The sequence below is a fragment of the Brassica napus genome, chromosome A5 (genome assembly GCF_020379485.1).
Source record: "Brassica napus cultivar Da-Ae chromosome A5, Da-Ae, whole genome shotgun sequence".
NCBI lineage: Eukaryota > Viridiplantae > Streptophyta > Magnoliopsida > Brassicales > Brassicaceae > Brassica > Brassica napus.
This window is the reverse complement of record NC_063438.1, coordinates 4120473-4142803: the sequence shown is the minus strand read 5'-3', so window position 1 is coordinate 4142803 and position 22331 is coordinate 4120473. Positions and strand designations below refer to the sequence as shown.

At 34.5% G+C, this 22331-nt stretch overlaps 5 protein-coding genes across 5 annotated transcripts; 2 read left to right on the top strand and 3 right to left on the bottom strand.

The window, feature by feature from the left end:
• The first annotated feature begins 6743 nt into the window (after window positions 1–6743).
• Window positions 6744–10957, top strand: LOC106347489 (auxin transporter protein 1). Its single transcript, XM_048780532.1, has 9 exons — window positions 6744–7070; window positions 7277–7482; window positions 7577–7762; window positions 7842–7954; window positions 8043–8226; window positions 8559–8656; window positions 9185–9392; window positions 9491–9748; window positions 10434–10957. The coding sequence occupies exons 2-9, from the start codon at window positions 7291–7293 to the stop codon at window positions 10674–10676; spliced, it is 1482 nt and encodes a 493-aa protein (XP_048636489.1). The 5' UTR covers window positions 6744–7070; window positions 7277–7290; the 3' UTR covers window positions 10677–10957.
• Window positions 10958–13699: 2742 nt separating this feature from the next.
• Window positions 13700–15406, bottom strand: LOC111215555 (N-alpha-acetyltransferase MAK3). Its single transcript, XM_022719180.2, has 5 exons — window positions 15310–15406; window positions 14923–15100; window positions 14722–14842; window positions 14583–14638; window positions 13700–14185 (listed from the first exon to the last, which is right to left on the bottom strand). Exons 2-5 carry the CDS (start codon window positions 15088–15090, stop codon window positions 13973–13975), a joined length of 558 nt encoding a protein of 185 aa, XP_022574901.2. The 5' UTR covers window positions 15091–15100; window positions 15310–15406; the 3' UTR covers window positions 13700–13972.
• A 76-nt stretch (window positions 15407–15482) lies between these two features.
• LOC111215556 (30S ribosomal protein S31, chloroplastic-like) lies at window positions 15483–16197 on the top strand. The gene is made up of 3 exons (XM_022719181.2): window positions 15483–15736; window positions 15803–15867; window positions 15952–16197. The coding sequence occupies exons 1-3, from the start codon at window positions 15577–15579 to the stop codon at window positions 16084–16086; spliced, it is 360 nt and encodes a 119-aa protein (XP_022574902.2). The 5' UTR covers window positions 15483–15576; the 3' UTR covers window positions 16087–16197.
• On the bottom strand, window positions 15993–17591 carry LOC111215554 (uncharacterized protein At4g19900). Its single transcript, XM_022719179.2, has one exon. The coding sequence runs from the start codon at window positions 17526–17528 to the stop codon at window positions 16314–16316; it is 1215 nt and encodes a 404-aa protein (XP_022574900.2). The 5' UTR covers window positions 17529–17591; the 3' UTR covers window positions 15993–16313.
• A 481-nt stretch (window positions 17592–18072) lies between these two features.
• LOC106429349 (lactosylceramide 4-alpha-galactosyltransferase) lies at window positions 18073–20737 on the bottom strand. The gene has a single exon (XM_048780531.1). The coding sequence runs from the start codon at window positions 19388–19390 to the stop codon at window positions 18200–18202; it is 1191 nt and encodes a 396-aa protein (XP_048636488.1). The 5' UTR covers window positions 19391–20737; the 3' UTR covers window positions 18073–18199.
• Between the last annotated feature and the right edge of the window lie 1594 nt (window positions 20738–22331).

Here is a 22331-nt window from a genome sequence, read left to right as displayed (position 1 = left end):
TAATTCCTAAACAAAGTTGATTCAATTAAGATAAATGTTTCATGTCGTCCGATCTCAAAGATCTAATATCATCATTAGTTCATCAACCAAATCTTGCAAAATCGACAGCACCTTGAACATGATATCGTTCTTGATATCTTCGTAGCCTTACACGTCTCTTCCTTCTTTTCATATTTCTAAAATCTTTTAATCACTCATTCTGTATCATGATTTAAATAAAGAGTAAGCTGAAATTTAGATATTTCAAAGGTTTGATTATAAGGTTTTAAGTCACGGCATATAACGAAGGAAAAGTACAATTGGCACCTTAATAACATTTAAATCATGCTGCATGTCTCATGAATTCATTGTTTATATAAATTAGAGGTTAATAATCGCTTAAAGAATAGTAAAGTAAAATCCTTGAAAATTCGGAAAACCATTGTAAGTTTAATTGTGTCATGTTGCAGTCCCATTAGGCCATTACCCACAGTACAGGTGATCGATTGAGAATCTACAATAGATTCAAAGCTTTTGTTGACTTCTTCAAATCGCTCAAACAAAATATATTCATTAAAGGCTCATTTGTTAACGTAGCCATAGAATGCAAAAACCCTTCATTAAAACCACTCAAAAGCCAATTCAACAATCCGTAAAGTAAAGCACGAGAAAATGATAAGATGTTTGTTTCTTGGTGTCGTTTCAGATAAATCACATGCACACAAAAACAATTTTCCAAACTAAAATCATTTTTCTGCACTCTTCCTTGCCGACAAACTACTTTATTTTCGAATGGTAAAGTACTAGTCTGAATTTCTCATTTTCTCATTTTGAAGGAAATTTTGTGAAAAATGTTCTTATATTGTCCACGTTTCTTACACTCTTTGTGTTTTAGAAAAAAACAAAAATCTTGACTTCTTTAACTAAAATAGCTGAATTAAATGATTATTAGTCTTGTAGTAAGTACCAGTCTTCAAAAACCTTTGGCAATCAATGCTGTAGTGGAATCCAGTAAGGATTCGTGTGACAATCGAATACTACTTTCAAACGATGTGGCGACATGTACAAAAAGTTACTATGGCTTGTTTTTCTTGAAAATATGTGCCAAAATCAGTACGTATACACACCAGATCAGGGTTTGTGCATTCAGGTTTTGCAAATAATTTTTTTGTTAGACATAATTTTCTCTCAGATAACTGGGATGCTATTTTGAAATAATGGTTATCTCACAAGTAATCTTCATTCCGATGTAACAAAATCATCAAGAGAAAATACTCTAGATACAGTTATGTCACATTTTGGCTTCACTTACTAATACACAATATAGGCTATTTAGTAGTGGGATATGCTAATAAATCACTTGAAATGAAGAGAAAAATGTTATTAAGCACGAGAAGAAAATAAAGAACTTTATGGTAAGAATAGTAATATTTTAATAAAAGAAAATAAATCAAAGAAATAGGAAAGGCCGCAAAAATAAGGTGGGGGCGAAGAGAATGGTGCAAGAGGGAACAAGGTCCGAAAGTTGATCCCGTTGGAAGGACCAACCTCAGCTCTTGGTATCCTTCTTCTGTTCTCATGATTATTTCTCCCACTCTTCCATTTCTATTCTTTTTTTTTGGTAAAAAGATAAGCGATTTCACTTCTTTACCGGAAACTCAAACATTATAAATAATTTTTTTTAGTGCAAATCGAACCAAGATAACAGTAGTTCCATCTGGAACTCATTTTACCACTTGATTCTGCGGACCTGGTTCTATTTCTAATCTTCATTACACCTTACTACTTTTTGAAGTATTATATTTTCTTACAAAAAAATTCTTCATACAAAAAAATTGCTATACTCTACTATGAAAACATAGTACTCCGTGCAGTATTTATATATATATATATATATATAAAGTATATGTATATATCTACTACGAATTACCAATATAAGACTATCTCCAATAGTTTACTCTAGTTTCTATTCTAAAATAGAATAACTCTATAATAGGATTTAGTTTGCTTCAGTGGTACTTTATTTTAAAGTAGAAAATAGAGTGATGAACAAAAAAAATAAGTTATTCTATATTTGGATTAAACCTATTTTTTACTTTATTAGAGCATCTCCAACCTCACTCTATTTTTTACTTTAAAATAGAGTTTAGAGTAAAAAATGCTCCAATGGTACTCTATTTCTCACTCTATAATAGAGTAAAAAATAGATTTACTCCAAATATAGAGTAATTTGTTTTTTTTTGTTCATCACTATATTTTTTACTCTATTTTAGAGTACCATTGGAGCAAACTCAAACTCTATTATAGAGTAAAAAATAGAGTAAGCCATTGGAGAGGGTCTTATAGATTGAAAAATAGAGTATCATTAGATAATTTTTACTCTAATAGATTGAAAAATGGAGTGGAATTAGAGATGTATTTTAAATAATAAAAATAATATAAGCTCGAACAAGTAAGGGTTTTGTGGCGTTACAAATGTATAGTTCTCGTGTTCTTTCGTATTTTCAGCTGTATTGGTTCGTATATATTCGCTTCATCCGTGTTCTTGATTCAAGCTTGAACAATGTATAATGTACCAAAGTTTTGAACCAACAATTATATGCTTAAACAATACAATAGTTTACTACTAGTTGTTGTTTTGAAAACTAGTTTTCTGTTGGTATTATTCAAGCCATGGTCTGCTGCTCTGCTTATACTAATATTGGTCCCCGGTTTCTATCTGTGCAAATATATGACTTGAAAGAGACAAATATCGAACAGATGTAAATGGTCAAAGTTAAGTTTTCTTAAACTAACTTAACGACAACTCGGCCCATTCGTCTTAATTACTAGAGTGTAGTTAATATGATAACGTAAACTCGCATAGTTTCTGTTAGTTGAGACCAAAAAGCCACACTAAACAAGGGGTTTGGCAGATCTGACTTGTAATAATTTGGAAGGAAATAATTATATAGTGTTGGTGGCAATGTGGCTCCACCATTTGAGCTTTAGTTAGGAGTGTAGTCTTTACCATGTGACCAATGATACGAGTATATACAGTGCTAAAACATCAAATATATTCACATTAAAGAAAGGAGCCTCACTAACAAAATCTAAGGATTTGCAGAATTAAACACAAATAAAGATTCCCGAGATATGTCTTCGTGAGAAATGGACCCAATCGATTTGATATCTGTGCAAATATATGACTAGAGCAATTATGTTTTCTTTTTGAAACTTAGAGCAACTATGTTAATGATAAAAAATTGTTGAACAAAATAAGATATTAAACGGGGGTGTTCTAATAGACATACATAAAGCACGGTGTCGTGTTTTGTTTTATAATTTAATAAAAATATTTTTGTCACAATTTCCAATTCACAATAGTACACATGTGAAAAAACGTATGATATCACGAGGGCGTGACAAACTTGTAACATGATTTTATCCTAATTCCGTTAAAATTAAAGTTTGTTAGAAGTGGTCAATTAAAGGTACCTAAGGAAGAAAAGTTAAACTATGGGGAAAACATGGAAAAAAAGGAAAAATATTTGACCTGGACATATAAAATAAAAAAAGGAAATGGACCTACTCGCCGATAAGGGGCTTAATGGAAAATCGTCCGATAAAAAGAAAGTATCTTTATAAATGATGAAACGGCGGCGTGTGGGGGCGCAGGTGTTCATAGTGCGCATGTTTCTTTTGTAAAGCCTCAAGCGTGTGAGTTCGTGGAGGGTCCGTTTCCGGCTTGGGTTGGCTCATCTTGTCTCGAAGCTCGAGTGTTTCGGTTCGGAGGCTAGGTCGATTAGACCTGATTATATCTATTTGAAATTCTGAATGGAGGGTGCAAATAATTTATGTTCTTTTTGGTTTATAGAAAGTTGAGATTTAGATTCATAATCTTTCCTGGCTAAAACTAGTATTTATTTAAGTATAAATCATTCATCATGCCACAAATTTAGAACCTATACGAATAAAGTGTGTGTGTATAATAAAGAAGAGTTTTGGTCCATAACGGTGTAGAGAAAAATACATTTATGCATATATGCGTTATAATCACGATTGATCATTTTTCATTTTTTTTATTTTCTTCAACGAGATTTGATCATTTTCATATTTTCTATCTATTGTTGTTATTTTGTTCAATGATTAAAATATACTCCCTCCGTTTCATAATAGATGATGTTTTACAAGATTTTTGTTGTTTCAAAATAGATAATGTTTTGATATTTTTATCTTATTTTTAATTTTATTGAAAACTGTGTAACCAATTAGATGTTGTAGTCATTTTTGTAATTGGTTAAATGATTTTTAAATTATATTCTTAAAACTACTTTTTAGAAAAAAGTAAATCTTTTAATTTTTGTGGACTAAGGGATAACATCATGTATTGTAAAACGGAAGGAGTAATAGAAACTTAATTTTGTAAATACAAAATTTAACAGAAATAGAGTAATAATGTTAATTATTAAAGGTGAAAACAACAACCATCCAGATACATTTATTTCAAAATGGAGATGAAACTGGAAATGCTATAATATAATACAATTTAAATTTGCGTTTCTTGGAAACCAACTCAATACTTGTTTTTCATTAACCAGTAAAAGTATAAATTTACATTAATTTTGCGTGAAACAGAAGCAAAAACAAGCATGTCCTTGGGTAAAATCTGTAGTTTCTGCACCAAATTAAAGAAGACCTGCAACATTGCCGCTTTTACATAAATTCACTCTATATACACATTGACATAGGCTCTATCTATATTGTTTAAAAAATCTGCAAGTTGATTAAAATTTCATGGATCGAGAGAGTTGTTGATTTTCTAAAGTTATTAGTCAAATTTCGCTGTTTACAAATAATTATACCGTTGCTTAAGAATGGGAACATTTATACAATAATCTAACCAACATTTCAGTACTATCGATCGGGCTATATAATTAGAGATAATGAGAAAACTGAGAGGGATCAAGCGGTTTTCAACTTTTTAAACAGCTGAGGAAGCAAGTTACTTACAAAACTTAGAAACAAAGATTGCCACACCCGAATAAATAAGTGCATACTCGTCGAGTCCACGAATACTTTTTTTTTTACTATTTATAATGATATTGATATTTTAACTTATAACATTTAGAAAATAGTTTATATATTAATTAAATCAACAACTCTCTCGATCGGGGTAAATCATAACCGGTTTTAACTGAATACACTCATGATTTTATGTGGTTCTAAACATATCCATCCAGAGCAAAAAAGTTTTAGCCCAAGTATCAAAAAGATATCATCTGGATGAAAGAATTCTCATAAAAGTTGTATATCCTAATCTTTGATATCATTCCTAATAAAGAACTGAACAAGAAGTTAGGATAGTCTATAAACAATGTGATCGGCAGGTCTAGGTGGTCGAACCACTGAGTCTGGAATACAAGACACACTTCAAACCCTCGTATCTCGATCCGTACTAATCATTTTCCGTAAATCCGAAATGAGTGTCAGTTTTGCTGTTATGATACTACGCCATCCAAATGATAGTGAGTATGTTCGTCAATCTTCCAAAGAAGAGGTGTGATTGTAGTACCTTTCTTTTAAAACACGTGTCAATAAAAAGTTGGGGTAATGAATTAGTCTCCATAATTGTTTTGTAAAAAAAACTATATTGAAATCATAAAAATCTCGAAAACCTAGTCCCCTCAATAGTATTTGTATTTGGTAATGAGCATTTTGCATACTCGTCATTCAATACATGAAGCCTTTGGTCCATGATCAGGTGTCTTACAAAAACTTGGTTGCTCCTTAAAATTAATAATATAAGTTGGATAAGATAAAATACATATTAAATTTGAAATAAACATTCAACATAAAATAAATGTATTATTTTGTTATACGTTTTTCATAATTAATAGTTTATAATTTTAATATAATATTTTACATACAATAAATACATAAAAATATAATATTGATAAACCAAAAATATAAATATAAATAAATTTTATAAACATAAAAATTACAAAATTTTAGTAAACATAATGTCTAAACGTGATAAACTAATTATTTATCTATCACAAATACTAAAAATATAAAAATTATTTAAACTAAAAAATAAAATAATGTATAATATTATTTTTAATGTTATGGTTGGAGATGATAAAAAAAGTGTAACACTAATATCCTAATTCTGGTGTAATTTTAACATCAAATTTAGTGTTATAGTTGGAAATGCCCTTACAAATCTGAATTTGAGATCATATGAGATTCGAAGATCAGTCGAGCTAGATTAAAATTTACGAGTTATTTTAATCTCCTGGTTAAGCATGTAAGGTATATCTCACATGATTACGTTTTTGTTTCTTCAAAATTGATGGTGTAAAAACTAAAAAGGATTTGTTAGATGAAAATGTTGAAAAAACTAGATCTCTAAATCTAAGATGCTACTAGTCAAATAAATCCTTAAAACTTTAATGTATTGCATTATTAATTTTGTCATCATGTCTTAATTTTTTTAATTGATAATTTTTTTTGTCATTCAAGTACAACCAATGATTAATTAGATGAAAATGTATACTTATATACGGTTATGTATTTTGTACCCATATGGGCTTTATCAAATTGGTTTTATTTTATTAGTCGAACCCGGAAATTCTGGATGGCAATGGTCACGTTAATTATGAATGCGAAAACGTAAAAAAGGTTAGATGCTACGGGCACCTAGAAAAAAGTTAATGGCAGTGTGATTTCACAGCAGCTGTTTAATCTATTTATGTTTTTATAAAAATAATAGTATAAAAGAAATAAAAAGAGAAGATATTGGTAAGTATATAAAAAGGAGAGAGGGTGAAGTTCGAAGCATCTTATAGTTATTTTAGCTTCTTCATTCCTTTTTTTGCTCTGATCAAAGATAGTCTTTCTCCTTCTTTCCATAACTCTCTCTCTCTCCTCTGCTGCCATCTTCTGGGTTCATGCTCTGTTTCTTGAAGTCAGAGAAAGATAGAGAGAGAGTGGATATTTGTTTATTTAAAAGAAAGAGCAAGTGAGAACTAAAGGACCCTATCAGTTTTGGTCTTTGTTTGCTTCTGATTCCTTCTCACCTTCTTCTTCTCTTCTCTAAAAGAGATAACGTAAGTCACCTCTTTCTCACTAAAGAAGAGAAAAACGTGAACAAAGAATAATCATTTTACACTCTGCTTTAACTGATATTCGTCTCCCAAGTCTTAGATCTCTCTCACTACTACTCTGTTTCTTCCCGTCTCTTATGTTTAGTGATCACTTAGGTTTTGATTTTTCTTTCTATAAGGTGCTGAGACATTTTTTATTTCTTCATCAGATCTAAAGGCAAAAATGTCGGCGGGAGTGAGTCATGGAGAAGAGGCGATAGTCTCAAGCGGAAATGACAACGAAGGAGAACAGATCACCGGCAACCACACCGGAAAAACCGACGAGTACGACCCCTCTAGCGGTTCTGCACTAAGCAACTTTCTCTGGCACGGTGGCTCGGTCTGGGACGCTTGGTTCAGCTGCGCATCTAACCAGGTACAAGCTTCAAGAACCCTCAAATTTTTTTTAAAAAAAACAAGAAAATCTTGATTTTCAAGAACCATCAAGAGATATGTATTTTTTTTTTCAGGTGGCCCAAGTGCTTCTGACGTTGCCTTACTCGTTCAGTCAACTAGGGATGTTGTCAGGAATAGTGTTACAGATCTTCTATGGTTTACTCGGAAGCTGGACTGCTTATCTCATCAGTGTTCTCTACGTTGAGTACCGAGCTCGTAAAGAGAAAGAAGGCAAAAGTTTCAAAAACCACGTTATTCAGGTTATAATACAAAACTTAATCACTCACTAATCGGTTATTAACTTTGACTAAATCTTAGTACTTAATAAAATACTACCAGTGGTTCGAAGTACTTGATGGACTACTCGGTTCATACTGGAAAGCAATAGGACTCGCATTTAATTGCACTTTCCTCTTGTTTGGATCTGTAATCCAACTCATTGCTTGTGCCAGGTCTCTTTAATCTCTCTTTTAATGATCTCTCTCTCTTTAATTATTAGTATTGGATGATTATAATAAAATGATGATTGGTTGGTTGCAGTAACATTTATTACATAAACGATCACTTGGACAAGAGAACATGGACTTATATATTCGGCGCGTGCTGTGCTACCACTGTGTTTATACCGTCGTTCCATAACTACCGTATCTGGTCATTCCTCGGCTTGGGTATGACCACTTACACCGCCTGGTACTTAGCCATCGCCTCTATTATCCACGGCCAGGTACAAATTATAATTATTATTTATGTATTTAGATTTCTTAGAAAATATAATAATATAGATTATTACATTGTCGTTTTCATAATTTTATGCTTTGCAATGAAGTGACAGTATATGCCTTCATAAAAAGGAAAAATATATATTCATTAAAAGGAAAAAATATTCGCATTTCTCTTTATGGCTAGGGAAAAGGAATTGAATTATTCTGTGCATCTAAACCCAAAATTGTATATATTTTTCTTCTAAAACTAGGCAATATTAGCATTTTCTTAATATTCTCTCAGTCTAATCACTCTTTAAGATTTGTTTTTAACTGTTAATTTTGATTTTTTTAGACGGAAGGTGTGAAGCACACAGGTCCAACGAAGCTAGTGCTTTATTTTACCGGAGCTACCAATATCTTGTATACCTTTGGTGGTCACGCGGTTACTGTGTAAGTTTATTTCTTAATGATTACTAATTAATCTATCAAATGTTTCACAAAAAAAATTAATCTATCAAATTGTTTATAGGTTATTAGAAAGAAATCATTAAATCCTGTCAGACGTATAGTTGAATAATTATTTAAGTTAAAAGCTCAAATAGCAGGAAAACTATATGATAAAACTGGTGAAATAGTATTAAATTCTGAGTGCTGTATCGTTTCTTCGCCGCTTCTATTGCAGCTTTTGCCGGCAAATAAGGTGTAACTATTATTACAGTCATCACGATTATCATTATTATTTTTCTATCCTTAAAGTAGTAATAATATGTTACAAAAAATATCTAACTTTTAATAAATAAGATTCTATGGAACTATAATAATTAATATTCCTACCCTACACTATTGAATGCCACTTAAGCGCTTCTACTAGTAATAGTACGCCTCTCTGAAATGTCAAATACACCCTTTTATGCCTTTACTTATCTGATAATTTAAGATCAATATAGATAGATATTAACGGTAAATTTAATTATGCAGTGAGATCATGCATGCAATGTGGAAACCACAAAAGTTTAAGTACATTTACTTGATGGCGACGTTATACGTTTTCACACTGACGATTCCGTCAGCTTCCGCCGTTTACTGGGCCTTCGGAGACGCACTTCTCGACCACTCCAACGCGTTCTCTCTTCTCCCCAAGAACCGATGGCGTGACGCTGCCGTTATCCTCATGCTTATTCACCAGGTATGATATATAATAACACACCTTTATATATTTCTTTCTAATTTAGTAAATTTAGATCATGATCAGGTTAACTAAGTTATTGTAATATGTTCATGCAGTTTATAACGTTCGGATTTGCTTGTACCCCGCTCTACTTTGTGTGGGAGAAAGTGATAGGGATGCATGACACAAAGAGCATTTGCTTGAGGGCTTTAGCTAGATTGCCTGTGGTTATACCGATATGGTTCCTAGCTATTATCTTTCCGTTCTTCGGTCCAATCAATTCAGCTGTGGGTGCTCTTCTGGTTAGCTTCACCGTGTATATCATCCCCTCCCTCGCTCACATGCTCACTTACCGATCTGCCTCCGCTCGTCAGGTAAATGCTTTTACAATGTGATATCCAATTATACTCGTAGTTATTAAAATAAAATAAACGATCGGTGGAGCAAAATATTAAATAGCGATCAACTATGTAGTTGTGGTAGGGTTGTGAATAGATTATTGTCTTTGGAGGGCATGAATGTCTTTGTCTGAAGATAGATGGGGTTATGTGTTCCGTATCTTACGGAAGATATGATCATCATTCATCACCCACATTCCTTGCTGGCGTCCTTCAAGCTCATTTTTTAATTATACTTTTTTATAAAAAGTTAAAATCCAAACTCGTATTTTCTGGTTAGGTTAGAATTAGTAATTGACTATGAATTGTTTTTGTTTTTTTCCTACTTTTATCAAACTCGTGTATATTATATTAACAGTAGGAAAATTAAAGTTAGAAAAGGAATAAATTGAGAGGAAAATAAGGATAGGAGAATAGGTAAGAGTCATAATCAGACATGAAAAAGAAGCTGTACAATAGTGACTCTCTGCCTAACATTAATCTAAAGTGAGAGTCTGAGTATGACAAATCATATCTCTCTCTTTGTCATGGGTCAACAAAGCTTTGGATTTTTGTCCATAACTATACGACAATACCCACAAACTCATACACTTAATCATCATCATCTCTCTCTTCACTGGTTCTTGATGTTTTAATATTTCGTTTTGGATTTTTCTTGTAGAATGCTGCGGAGAAGCCACCGTTCTTCTTACCTAGCTGGACGGCGATGTACGTGTTGAACGCCTTCGTAGTGATATGGGTTCTAATAGTTGGTTTCGGGTTCGGTGGATGGGCTAGTGTAACCAACTTTGTTCGTCAAGTCGACACTTTTGGTCTCTTTGCTAAGTGTTACCAATGTAAATCACCGGTTCCAGCTGCAGCAGCTGCGCACGCTCCGGTCTCCGCTTTACACCACCGCCTTTGAGAAACCTAGCCTGCAGGGTTTGATGCTTTTGTGGAGTTTTATTATAAATTATTTGTTCTTCTTTTGTGTTTTGTGTACGTATACAGGAGGGAGTAAAAGTCACGAAAATAGTGTACTTTTTACACATCCCCTTTGCATGCGTGTTAAGCTCTTAATTTTTTTTCTTTGGGGTTTTGTATGTTTTCACTCCTTAGGTCGATAATATAGTAGCGTGTGATTTCTTAATTTGGTATTGTGAAAACAATAGGCTAAAAGAAATGTATCGTCTTCTCTTCTTTTTACTTGGCTTTATTACTGTTTTAGTATCACATAACAAATCTTATGATGCATTTTGTTGTTACCTAATGTTAAAAATGAATAATGCTTTTATTCAACTCTAAATTCATTTAATTAATGGTTACGTTTTAGCAGTATATATATTCTTTAACATTTCTGGTGCGGCTTAAGAAATAAGACTAAATGTCATATTCTTTCAAGCTCAACTAAGTATTAAATATGACCTTTTATATATATATATACTTCAGACTAAAGTTAACTTTTCTTATATCAAAACCTACAATCTTTTTTTTATCAAGCCGTGATAATGTTACATAGTATTTGTTTATCTAAAACTATTTAGTAAAAAAAAAGAAATTTTAGTTTTTGAAACTTTTACTTAATTGGGAAATAAAATGGGAACATGGACAAGTTGGACCGAGGGAGCCGGTCATTATACATGGGGCACATGGGTGTGGGGAAGAGATCGCACGTGGCTTCATGGTCCGAGTCACGTGCCATTATTTACTTCTCACTCTTTCTCTCTGATCAGACACTTTGAAAGAATGGGATCAGAGGACCATTCTTGTCTGTCTTATTAAATATGGCATGTGTTCATAACACTACTCAATCGTTACCCTTATCATATGCTCTGGTTTCACATGTACTTTGGACAAAAACTAACTATATGTACATATATGTGAATTATTAACTAATATTCTCGTTTGAATCCAGTGACCATTCCTGTACTTTCAATCTGACTTTTTTTTTATTGTTATTGTATTATAAAAAATAAAGAGCTTTGGGAAAATGTCTCTTCTAATAGCAAATAATCGTTTGTTCAGAACTAAGAAGAAAAAAGATGTGAATGTATAGGTAGGACAATGACAATGTGAATGTGAATGTGAGTGATCTTCGTTTGCTGCGAAGTGGAGCGGGACCCTTGACGTAGGGTGAAGTTAGTAACGCTGGTTAGGGAGTGGGTCGTCAAATAGTTATAACTATGTGGCCAGAGGTGAATCGTCTTTAATTTATTCTGGTCCTGGGCCACGCGACTTTATACTAGTTGAAGATTGACTATTTGTACACATGAAATCCTGCTAACATGGACTTCTTTTCAGAGATGGTACCTGACTGTATATGTAGCTTAATGATTTCTGCAAGTGTTATTGTTGTGGCATTAATCAAACTCAAAGATGCGTTTTGATAGAAATGTCGAATCAATTGATAGACGGCAATTATGCGCTTTATAAATATTTTTTTTTTTTGACAATGCTTTATAAAAATTTAGTATATTAAAAATTGGTAATTATCCATATTGATAAAAATGTTGAAGAAATCGGTAAGCGGTAATTATGCGCTTTATAAAGCTTTATCAATACTACTTAAACAGAATCATTCTAAAAATTTGCCGTAAAATGTTGTTCGACCTATTCATTAATAACTTCACATGTTTTATTTCATATTTAGCAAAAATATAACCATGTTAAAATATAAATAATATTATAGAAATTAACATACATTCTTAAAAAATCTCGTGGACATTCTAAGTAATTGAGAAATTTCATGGATTTTGCATTTTATATAAAAAAAACAATCTAGGTAGTTAAATTAAAATTCGCAAATGAAAAGCAATTTTTTAATTGATATGTATAATCAATATACTATATCATATAACCATGAATAGACCAATTGTTTTTTTTCTTAACTTGAGTTTATTATGTATGGTATAAAACACAATAATTATGCGTCACATGACGTGAGAAGCCTTCAAAACAAAAAAAAAACACATGAGATATGTCTTTTTAAACGTAAGAGAATTACGAGATGTGTTTTTTGTATTGTAAATAAATTGGTTATTTTCTATAACTATATTAGGTCACATACCATTCTATTCATTATTGAATGAAAATATTTTAATAATTCTAACCTCATGTCTTAAACTCTTATACCTTATATACACCCATAAAAAATTAAATTTGTATACACATATATATATATATATATATATATATATAAATTTAGAGAATATGAAATTATTAGAGTTTTGATTAGTATATTGTAGGTAACACAAAATATTTGTTTAGTTTTTAATATGATTGTCTTTTAATAATATAGATTAAAGAATCACAAATTAAATAGTTTATTCAAATTTATATACTATTAAAAAGTATATCATTTTTTTCTATGAAAATATCATCAGATTTATATAGGTTTTTATCTGATTAACCATTATCATGGGCCTTTAAGTTTTTATTTATAAAATTTTTATTTATGACGGTTTAACTAAATCCAAACCGGACTATACATAAATCACTGAATTTACTAGTTTGACCACGGATTTGGATCGTGTACAAAAATACTGATAAAAGTTGTTAACAACTCTACATATCTATTCTAAGTAATTTTTTTGTCTCACCAATTTAACAAATGTAACATAAAAATGTGCATAAAATCTCAAATAAACTAATTGATAAAATTATATAATTTTAAACAAAAAATCATTTTTTTCTTTGATATAATACAAAAGTATATAAAAATCATAACATTAATTTTTATTTAACATTGTTATTATCAGAAAAAAACTCGCGCTTTCGAAGCACGGATCAAAATCTAGTTATTTTTAAAACTTGATAATTATCTATGTTGATAGAAATGTCAAATGTCAAATGCAATGAAATTCTATTCCATAACATTTTTCAATTCAATGATTCAATAATGTATTTTTATCCCACTTAAAGATATTTTTTTATAGTTACTAAAATAAATATAAAAGAGACAATATATTATACGCAATTATAATTTTTCTATCCAAAATATGACCACCAGTTTTAATGATTGCATATTGTTCGAAAAAATAAACAAGTTTTTTTTGTTGTTGTCCTGAACAAAACTTTGGTAATTCCTTAATATGAAACAGAACATAGTCTAGGTTATGTTCACTATCTGGAATACAGAGAAGCAATACAACATCTTCTTTTTCATGGCCGTGAGGTTGAAACTATGAAAAGGAAGTGATCGGGTTTGGTCATCATGTCATTTCAGTCACGAGGCCTTGGGAAAATCTCATGCTCCGGTTCGGTTTGTTCCTCGGAAACCATTTGAGGTACATGAGGCCTTGGGAACAAAAGCTTAAGCCGAAAAGCATCCATCCCATTCAAGTAATAGTGGTGTAGCCGTTTGGCTTTTATGAACCCGAGTCTCCCATATAGAGCCAACGCTCCTTTGTTTGACACTTCTGCTTCCAACGTTACCTTCAGTCACACACAGTTTCAATGATTGTTGACTTACTACTCAAATAACAGCTAACCAAGCAAACACATATAGAACAGAAACAAACATGGTATGGTTCAAACTTTTAGCAATACGATTAACCATGCAGTAACTAGACACTTTATAGGAGATTATTGACTAGGCGAGCGCACCACCAATTTCTTAAAATATTGTTTTTAAAAATTCATTTAGTTTTAGGACCAGTTCGCTGCCTAGATGGGCGCTTAGGCTTTAGAACACTGCGATTAACTACTACTCTAGTAGGTGGGGTCTTATCTACAATTCTCCTACCAGGTAAGGAACTCACTCTAGTGCTACAAAAGTATCTTAAAGTTCTCAAGAGAGTATTATAAAAAGATGAATGAAACATGCAGATACCTCTTCACAGCCAGATTCCATCATCACTTTAATTGATCTTGTTACAAGCTCTGTGGCTGTAACAGCACAACAACATCCAAACTTAAGGCATTGCTTTGCAGTGGATCATTCACAATCAGTAGGTAGAGACAATATTTACCTAAGCCTCGACCACGATACGGTTTGATGACAACCAACATGGCAATGTACCCTCTGTAACTCTGCCTATGCTCCCCCATCTTACACACTACGGTTCCTATGCATTTACCTTTGTGAAACGCCTTAACAAAAAAAAAAAAAAAAAGAAGCTACTCATCACTCAATCCATTAAAACAAGAACTAAAGAGAGTATTGTTAATACCAGGAAGCAGAGCTGAGGCCAGAGGTAGACAAAGTAGCGGTAAGTGAATATAGAGTAAGGCTCACTGAGTTCTTGATCCACGAGAGACATAATCAAAGGCAAGTGATGCTCGCCTGCGTAGCTAGTGTACTCAATCTCACCCTCATCGAACTCCTCTTTATCTCCCATCTTAAATATTCTGATCAATTAACAGTTTAAGCAAGAATCTATTCATTAGTAAATTAAAAAAAAAATCAAATCTTTTTGGCTAAAGCGAGAATCTTTAGGAGCAGAGAGAGCCTTTAGTTATGCGATTAGGATAAGTAGAATCACAGATCAGATAGCCACGAGGTGAGAGAATTTACACAGATCAGAATCCAAAATCAATCGGGGTGTGAAGATTCTTACCAAAGTGTGTTTGTCTGAGAGTTCGAACATCAAAAAGGGTTAGCGATTTGGTGACGTCTGAAGAAAAAGAAGAAGAGGAAGAAGAACGATTAACACGTGAGAAGCGCGTGTAGGGTTTTAGAATGGACTTGGGCTTTTACAAAGCCCAATTAGAATTCAAGCCCATTTATGCAAAAAAAAACGTAAGTGTTAAAAACAAGTTGGGATAACGAAAAGCCTATCTCATTTCTTCAAACCTTATCTTTCCTCAAAAAACACACAGAGACGATGGCGTCGCTGCTAATCGGAGCTCCTCCGCGACTCACCGTCCCATCATCTTCTAGAAGGTTATCATCATCTCACTCGGAAACCGTCGGTGCATCTCTCCCTCGCTTCACTCAGCAACTCTCTCTCTCCGCTTCGTCATCACCCAGCTCAATTCCACTTGGTAAGCCAGCTCGTCTCCTTTCTTCTCTCTTGACTCTTTTAACGGCGTAAAGCTTTCGAATTTCAGTGTACTGCGGCCGAGGCGACCGCAAAACAGCGAGAGGAAAGCGTTTCAATCACTCCTTCGGGAATGTAAGTAACAAACTTTTCGATTCGGTTAAGTCACATTGAGAGAGAGAAGTCGAATGTTGGGGTTTTGAATGTTTGTGTGAGCAGGCGAGGCCACGGAACAAGGATAAAGGAAGAGGTCCGCAGAGAGTACCAGTCCCTCCTGCACCACCGAGGAAGGATAAGTTTGAGAACGATGAGAAGATCAAAATCGACATTGACGAGTCCCTCTTCTCCAACTAGAGTCTTTCTTTCTTTCACTTCTTCTCGCTGTAATTCTATTTGATTAGAAGATGCTACTCTTTCTTCTTGTTAAACATCTCTTTCTATGAAACATCTGCTTTCTTGTTTTCATTGATAATGTTTCGGTAATATGAGTGATTGAGAACTAAAAAAAAATAATAATCACACTAACGAGAATCTCTAGTTAATTACATAAGAATGAATCTTTGTCTATCTGCTTGAATCTTTCAAGTGTGAGAGTCTGTAATGTTTCCGCAGACTGTGCAGTGTGTGGAGATGAGTTTATGCATAACGCTTCCTTCTTCAATCTTCATCTTCCTTGTGACCTTATTCCACAGATGTATCATGTAACTCCCTTTTGTCATGTCCTGTACCGTCTTCTCTACCCATTTTACTTCTCCTGTCGTTGTGGGTTTCTTGAACAGCCTTAGGATCTTAAGCCAGTTCACTGGATAAAAAGCATTCGGTGGAAAGATTGTTAGGTTGTACTCAGGTTTGTGTCCTAGCCTCTGTATAACTCTAGAGACTAGGTAAGGACTGTTGTATCCCCATCTGTTTCCGTCAAAAGTTGTGGAGTATTCTTGCAAGAACTCATGCATGAGGGGATGGTAGATGTCAAACACCATCACCGCGTTGTTTAGTCTTGTCCATCTTTTGGTTTCTGGATCCAAACTCTGTGCACCTATTGCGTTTCTCAGTCCAGTCACGGAGTTGAGGAAGATGATGTCTGTGTCTAGGTAGATCCCTCCGTACTTGTAGAGCACGGCGAGTCTTGTTAGGTCTGAGAGGTGCATGAACAAAGGGATGGAGCCAGGATCCATCTTACCACTCTTTAGCTTTTTCAACCAAGCTTCTGCTGGAGTGTTCTTGACTAGGAACAGGATGTCTAATGTCACAGCAACGAGGTTGAAGCCTTGGTCAAGGAAGGGCTTAAGGATGGTGTATCCTCTTGGTGAGTCTAAGGAGTTGGATAAGATCACCAAGCAAGCATTAGGGTTAGTGGTGAAGAGGGTATCAACGGCTAACATCTCTCTTGGTCCAAAGGACTTTGCTGGAGATAGCCAGACCATAAAGAACTGAGCTGAGCAGTTGTTGTTGTACAGCTCCAACACTCTTCCGTGGAACCTCTTGCTCTTGGTTGTTGACTTGAGTATCTCCAGCTCAGGTAGCTTCCTCCTGAACCAGATGATTCTCTCGCTCTTGGTAGCTTTGGGAGGAGGTAACAACGGATCTGTCTCCTCTTTTTCTTGTAGATCTGAGGTCACAACAGAGACGTTGCTACTACTGGTCCTCATAGGGACAGTGGTTCCGGGAAGAGGAACGTTTGGTTTGAACGGTGGTTTATCGTCGGAGAGAGTACATGTCGGAGATTCCATGTAGAGGAGATTTAATAAAGCAAAAACCGCAAAGATAACCAACATCGCTAACTTCTTTGATCCCATCTTAATCTTCTGAAGACAGAACAAGAGTTTCTTCGTTGCAGATGCACCTTAGGTGGTTTAGTTTATATAGAAAGTTGTATGTTGATTAGTTCCTAACTCAAGACGGAGTAAGATTCTATCTGTGATTGGCGGTTTTGAAAATTAATTCAATATAACAAGTTGTTTTGGTTTAGGACAACTAGAAATCAAAGGTCCTAGTAGATGTAGGAGTTAGAATTGCCTTAGGACACAAGTAAGTTTATATCTCTTGAGCCAATCCCTTGGTGCCACGTTTAAATGGATTTTGGAAATTTTACTTTTTAGTGACTCCAATTTCTCAAATAGGAAAAACCCTAATAACAATAATAGAGAAAAGGAAACTTGTGGATAGATGTTTCCTTTTTCTTCATATATATTTGTATAGTATATGTTTTAATGTTGGCAAATAATCTGTTTCTAGCCTTCATCTATCACACAACACATATATAGGCATTAAGACAAAGAGAGTTCGATGTGGAGTTTTGAGGTTGTGATACGTGTGTCACAAGGGAGTTGAGTGTAAGATATTAAACATCATGTATTTGACTATGAAGTGAAAAAGAGTTTACCATTTAGGGCTTAGGACAAAATCTTACACAAAATTAGACAATCAAGATTAGAGTTAAGAGTCGTAGACATTGATTTGATTCTCTTCATCTTTGGATTCCTTTGCAAACAACACAATGGTCTGAAATTATGATGTCTATGGCACTGCCTTTTCCAATCTTAATCTTTTTAGTGATCTTATTCCACAGATGCAGCCCGTAGCTTCTTTTGTTCAGCTTGATCAGATCAGCTTTGAGTAATGTAGTCTCATTCCTGCTCCTTGGCGTTTGAAACAATCTTTGAATGTCTATCCAATTAAATGGATAGAACGCTACTGGTGGCAATACTGTGAAACTGTTCCCTATAGTCTCTTGTGCTCTCTGCACTACTCTTGTCACCAAGTAAGGACCATTGTGTCCCCATCTGTTCCCATCAAAAGTGGAAGCAAACTCCTCCATGAAGCTGTAAACAAGAGGGTGTTCTTTCTCAAAGACAAGAACCGCATTGTTCAGCCTTGTCCAGTTCTTTGAATCTCCTTCCACAACTGTTTGCGCTCCTATTGAGTTCTTCAACCCTTTAAAGCTTCTAGTGACGATGAAGTCCGTGTCCAGGTACACGCCTCCGTACTTGTATAGAATCGCTAGCCTCGCGAGGTTTGAAAGGTTCTGAGATAACGGTATCCTCCCTGGATCTCTTTTGCAGCTTTTCATTTCTTGAAACCAAGTTTTGGCCGGTGTGTTCTCAAGAAGGGATGAGACGTCTGGTGTGGCTGCAAACACCTTGTAACCAAGATCACTTATTGGTTTAAGGATGGTACTTCCTTGTGGAGAGTCCATGGATCCTGAAACGATCATCAAGCAGCCTTGAGGATGAGATTTAAAGACGCTTTCTACAGCTAGAAATTCTCTCTTGCCGAAATAATCTGCTGGTGAAAACCATGTCATGAAGAATCTAACCTCACATTCATCATTTAAAGACTCAAGAACCCTTTGGTGAAACTTCTCTGAAAGGTTGGTTGACTTGAAAACCTCGAATTCTTTGAGATGAGAACGAAGCCAAGAGATTCTGTATCTGCTTGTGCTGTTCTTAGGAGGAGCCAGTGGCTTTCTCTCCATTGTGATTACCTCAGAGGTCGGTGAAGTCCAGAAGAAAGTTGACTCTAGAGACATGTTTGAGAGCATTGTTCCCACCACAACAAGCAGCATTATGAAGGAGAAAATGGCGGTGGAGAACACCGGGGAATTCGTGTGCTTGAGTTGTTCAGAGAGACTCTTCTTGTTGCTGTTATCCTTCTCCATTGTTACAAGAATGCCTTAGAACAGAGAGGGAAAGTCAAAAACCTCACAAGAATGATAAGTTTAAGAGTTGTAATATTAAAATGTGTTTAAAGGTGTTTTGGTGAGAGGTAGAATTCATCTATCCTATTTTCTATAAGGCCATTCTTGATTTTTATGGTTTTAAACAAAAGTAAACTATACAAATATGAAATAAATGTACATTTTTATAATGTTGTTAGGTCAATCTTATGTGGGAGTTTGGTTGTCATATAGATAACATATGATTCAACTTGTGGGATATGCAGAAGATGTGCGTACCACTAACTTGTAGGAATGCCATGTTGAAGATTTTTAGTACTAAGACATATCTAAAAATTAAATATATATTATATACTTTTATAATGTTTCAATTATTAGACATCTATAAAATTATTCGTCAGCATAAACATGTATATAGTTTTAAGTGAATTTTCATTTTTTTTTCACAAATGTTATTTCAGGTATTTCAGTGCCATACTGTTAAATAAACTAAGCCACTTGAACTTATAAATAAGAGAGATTATTAATTAGTGATTCTTATTAAATAATTTTGCCAAACTCTTTAGTGATTTTATTTTTGTTGTTGCCAAACTCTTTAATGATTTAGTTGATTTTTTTCTTTGCCAACTCTTTAATGATACTAATGGATTTGTGCTAAAGCAAAAGTGTTGCAGCGAAGTTAACAGAGATTTCATTAATTGGAAAGCATAGCATATGTTATGGTTATCAAGAAGATGACTTGCTCTTCTCCATAGACTTTGTTGGAGCATTACTTGTTACCCTTGGATTCCCTGAACTGCTACGCTTTATGTTCTGTTCATTTCTTGAAAACACTTAATACGAGTACAATCATATTCAAAATTCACAACGCAGAAAGCACTAAAAAAAAGGAAGTACTAATCAGAATCTGATTTGTTGTTGTCAGAGTCCAAGAACTTGTCAACTGCGCTCTTACGCAGCTCGATACATCCACGGCCGGTTCAACACTGCTAGGGGCCCTAGAGCAAAAAGAAATTTTTTTACTCTCTAAAATTTATATAGAGATAATGTTTAAAATATTTTTAAAATTTAATCAATAATATTTTGTATATTTTGTAATGAAAATAAAATCAAATAATTTTGGGCCCTTTTCAATTTTATTTTATTGTATTTATAATTTTTCTTATATATAAAAATATAGATTTATAAAAAATTGGGCCCCTTATTTATTATTACACGGGGGGACACGGGCTCGGACCCGGAGCGGTCGCACCGCTTGTCCCCCTTGTAAGCCGGCCCTGGATACATCTCGTTGTTGCTGACACTAAAACTCTTTGTGGTTGTGTCGTCAATACTGTAGATTTGTGTATTGTATGTGCTTGCTTTATTAGAAAGCCAATGGCTAAGTATATATACAACACGAGAAGGATCGCAATCTCAATCTCACTAACAGATTTGGACTTATCTATCTAGGAATATAGACTTATCCCTACGTCCATGATTATCTTAACATATATAATCTATATATCCCCAATACTCCCCCTCAAGTTGGAGCGTGTGGATTAATAACGCCCAACTTGGACATTATAGTCTGAAACGGTACACGTCCGAGCGCTTTTGTTAAAATGTCTGCAACCTGAGAACCTGAACTGATGTGTTGAGTGACAATGAGACCGGCAATGACAGCATCACGAACTGAATGACAATCACGTTCTAAGTGTTTGGTACGCTCGTGAAACACTGGATTGGCTGCGATATGTATAGCCGCTTTGCTGTCACAGAAGAATCGTGTAGGCTCCAGTTGATCTGCACCAAGTTCTTTGAGTAAACGTCGTATCCACTTTGTTTCTTTCAAAGCAACAGCCATGGAGCGGTATTCAGCCTCTGCGGATGACATTGCCACTGTGTCCTGTTTCTTTGTTTTCCAAGAAATGGGAGAACCACCAAGCATAACAACACAAGCACTTAATGAACGCCGAGACAGCGGACAACCACTCCAATCTGCATCGCAATAAATGGTGAGCGTGAGATCACTGTTTGAATGAAGAAGTATCCCCTGTCCTGGTGATCCCTTCAAGTATCGTACAACTCTTAGTGCAGCAGACCAGTGTTCTTCTGTAGGAGCTTGCATGAACTGAGAGAGCAAGTGAACTGAATAACTCAACTCAGGACGAGTGTTTAAGAGATAAATCAAGCGTCCTAGCAAACGACGATATTTAGTCGGATCAGGAAGCAGTGGAGCTTTCGACTTGGCAAGGTTATGGTTCTGTTCCAAAGGAGTCGCCACTGGTTTAGAACCAAGGTAGCCTGTGTCTGCGATAATGTCAAGTGCATATTTGCGCTGAGAAAGAAATATTCCCTCTGGACCTCTGCTGACTTCTATGCCAAGAAAATACTTTAGTTTCCCCAAGTCCTTCATTGCAAAGCACTTGCTTAAATATTCTTTGAACCTTTTCACCATATGAGGGTCGCTACCACAGATAAGTAAATCGTCGACATAGACTAGAACTCGAAGCTCAAGACCGTTTCGTTCATAAGAGAAGAGAGAGTAGTCTTCATAGGACTGAACAAATCCAAAACGTATTAAAGCATCCGAGAGTTTCTTAAACCAACACCTTGGAGCCTGCTTCAAGCCGTATAGAGACTTTCGGAGACGACACACTTTGTTAGGATGAGAATGCCTAAAACCAGGAGGCAGCTTCATGTACACTTCTTCTTCTAGATCACCATGAAGAAATGCGTTTTGAACATCCATTTGATATACTTCCCATTGTTTGGCTGCAACAATACGCAATAGAGCTCTAACGGTAGTCATTTTGACCACTGGAGCAAAGGTTTCTTTGTAGTCCTCACCCTCAATTTGACTTTTGCCATTGACAACCAAACGAGCCTTATGCCTCTCGACTGTACCATCTGCATTGTATTTGATTTTGAAAATCCATAA